The following is a 3,079-nucleotide window of genomic DNA, read 5'->3' on the forward strand; positions in this document are numbered from 1 at the left end:
TTCTTTTGAAAGTTTCAACATGTCGCGAAGCCATTCTTTTTGCTACAAACAAAGGTTACAGTAATATTTTTGTTGAGAGAGATTCATCCATTGTCATTGACGCTTGTAAGGGGAAACAGGCTCCCCTTGTCATTAATGATTTGATTGAAGACTCCCTGCTATTGTCACAAGGTTTCCTTTGTAGCAGTTAAAAGGAATTGTAATAGAGCAGCTCACTTTTTGGGGCAAAAGTTTGTTAGGGATCTGATATTTAGATGTAATCCTACGGTTCAATAGATTTTGTTTTGAACTTTCTCGGAGGCTTTATTTTTTTTTTTAAAATGGGGTTGGGAAGTCGAACAAGGATGCACTTTTCACCAGGTTAAGCCTCATAGTACTTTAAGGAGGCTTTATTGAAAGTATAACTTTTTAGATAAATATATATATATATATATATTGGCCAGTAGTAATTGAACATTTATATGAATGAATGGATCCTAATAAATAAACCTATGTACATTAGGATAAACTTATATACATTAGGTGATCTCAGAATTTTATAATTATCTTGCATTTTTTAAAATAATAATTATACTTTTCATGTATTATAATATCGGTTCATTGCACAATTTCTCCAATTCTGCACATGGCCCACCCACTTCCTCTTTGCAAGGCCACACAATTCAGCGTTTCGGGTTGTAAAGCGGGGTCATTGTTCCCTCAGTCTCGGTTGAAATTTTCAGTCGCACAGCCCAAATTCGGCCCAACCCGTTAGTGGACTAAGACCCTCGGAATCGGAGGTGACTTTTGGGGGAAGAATTCAGAACCTCTGCGTTGGCATGTGCAAAGTTGCATCTCAGGGTCATTATTTCCAAGGTGCACTGATCCTTGCGCTGTTCTTTGGTCCCTGTTGCTGTTGGTGGCATTTCCTAGTTGCTGCAAACAGGGTCCAGAATGCGCTGTCATATATCCAAACTATGGTCCCATTTTGGACGATGGAAACCAAAGGGACACTTGGTATGTAGTAAAAAAAAGCTTTAAATAGTATAAAACAATGTTTAGTCCCCTAGCTTAAATGCTCAACCCATGATACAAATTGCCACACCAAGTGGGTATTTCCCCAATTTTATAATTTTATCAATTAACTCTAGCAAATATTGGTGCATCTACATATCCGCACAGTTGTTACAAGACTGGCACAGTGTATTGACATCCAATGTGACACTGATTTGTTGCCATTTTTAAACTTGAAAGTTACAAGTTGAAGCTTTGGTAGGCACCAGGCAGAGAGTATGAGTCAAAGGATTTTGCGGCTCTCTTCCCCAAAGGGTGTGTGGTTGTAGTTGCAAGTAAAAGATAAAACCCACACCCACCACCACTATTTTCAGAAATTGCAGTTCCTAAACGTAGTTTCTCAAGCAAACTCGTAATCTATACTCTACATGCCTTCCCTCAAATAGAATCCTCCTTGGGAACTATATATTCATGCTCTTCCCAATATGCAAGAGAAAGTGACTTGGCGTGTCAACTTGGAACTGTTCAAATCCCAACCGCATTTTAAGTAAGCAAAACATAAGCGTTGGGGAGACAAAATGAAAGCAAGAAGTTAAAGAAAAACGTAAAACTGCAGAAATAATCCATACGCCCATACCATCACCGCTCTGATATTCTTGCATGTCTCTTTTTATAGAAAACGGGAAAAAAAAAACTCTCCTTTATCACTTGGTATTTGTTTTGGCTTTTGGGTTGTCACTGTGTTTATTTGTATGTTTCACTGATTCATTGTTCACTTCCTTTCTGAGCTTTCTCCTTTCTTGTTCTGTTCTTTGCTTCTGCTGGTTTAGCATAGTATTGTACTAGTGCAGTTCTTTTTTGCACAGATGGATGCGTTGGTTTTCTGCTGGCTCAAGAATCAAGGTTGAGGTCCTTCCCTTTTCGGTTGAGGTCCTCCACTTTTCTTTTCTTCTAGCCTGGCTGAAATACTTTTTCTGCGTTACACGTTCAATTTTTCAGTCGCACAGAGCGAGAAAGAGGTTTAAGAACTGACTCATCTTTTTGCATTATGGATGTGGCAATCAAGGGCTGAACCTTCTTGGTAAGCTTTTCAGGGTTTAGATTCAGTTCCATTTTTGCACTGACAGAAAGCCCAGAGACCAGAACTCATTCAATTTGGAACTTTTATTTCAATCTCTCCATCTTCTAATTTTGAAGGCTCTATGCTCCAACGACATCCTTAACAAACCCCTCACTCTCTCTCTCTCTCTCTATCTCTCTCTCTCTGAGGAAATGGGCAGTCCTCAATTTTTCTCCTTTTCCAACAGAAATATACGCCTAATCATTCCCTTGTTGTTTCTCCTGCTTTCAAGCTCGATCCTCCTGATGTTTGTAGCTGAAGGTAAGTACATCGCATTTTAAATTTCAATAAACTAGCTCACATGACAGCAAAAGAAGACATTCTTGAACTGAACTACGGCCAATTTCTATTTGTTTCAGGACGAGCAATTACCAAGCTACAACTACTAGAGGCTGCACAGGTAAACGAGCATCTATACCATTGTTGTACTCTTGAGCTTCTAGTATATGTTTAGTTGAGTTTTTAAATAGTTGCCACGCTATATAAAACAGAGCGAAGGGGAAGATGAGAAGACGGTGGTGAGAAGAACTCAGGTAATAGGATCCACCCCACCAAGGTGTGAGAGAAGGTGCAGCTCTTGCGGGCACTGCGAGGCAGTGCAAGTCCCAGTAACAACACAAGTCCATAGCCACAGCAGAAGTCATTTATCAGCTGCTGAAACTTCTAATATTGCTTACTCTAGAGGGGATGATGTTTCCAATTACAAGCCCATGAGCTGGAAGTGCAAATGTGACAACCTGATTCTGAATCCTTGACTACAAGTTACTAACATTTGTATTCTGGTCAAAGAATGTCTTTCTGAAATGTGGATATGCGACCTCAACCTTATAGTCCCTTGCGTTAACCCTCTTTCAACTAGATGAAAAATATGGTTTGTAGAGAGTTTCCTTCTTGTTTTGTTTACTTTTGTTATGCCTGTAGTAAAATTTTGTTTTCTTATAAAACTTTTTTCTTTTTTTGTGCAAA

At 39.0% G+C, this 3,079-nt stretch overlaps 1 protein-coding gene across 1 annotated transcript; it reads left to right on the plus strand.

Moving 5' to 3' along the window:
• Window positions 1-1,136: 1,136 nt before the first annotated feature.
• On the plus strand, window positions 1,137-3,079 carry LOC110606434 (EPIDERMAL PATTERNING FACTOR-like protein 2). Its single transcript, XM_021745235.2, has 3 exons — window positions 1,137-2,374; window positions 2,473-2,513; window positions 2,605-3,079. Exons 1-3 carry the CDS (start codon window positions 2,266-2,268, stop codon window positions 2,866-2,868), a joined length of 414 nt encoding a protein of 137 aa, XP_021600927.1. The 5' UTR covers window positions 1,137-2,265; the 3' UTR covers window positions 2,869-3,079.

Source organism: Manihot esculenta, chromosome 18, assembly GCF_001659605.2.
Source record: "Manihot esculenta cultivar AM560-2 chromosome 18, M.esculenta_v8, whole genome shotgun sequence".
In the NCBI taxonomy this organism is placed as follows: Eukaryota; Viridiplantae; Streptophyta; class Magnoliopsida; order Malpighiales; family Euphorbiaceae; genus Manihot; species Manihot esculenta.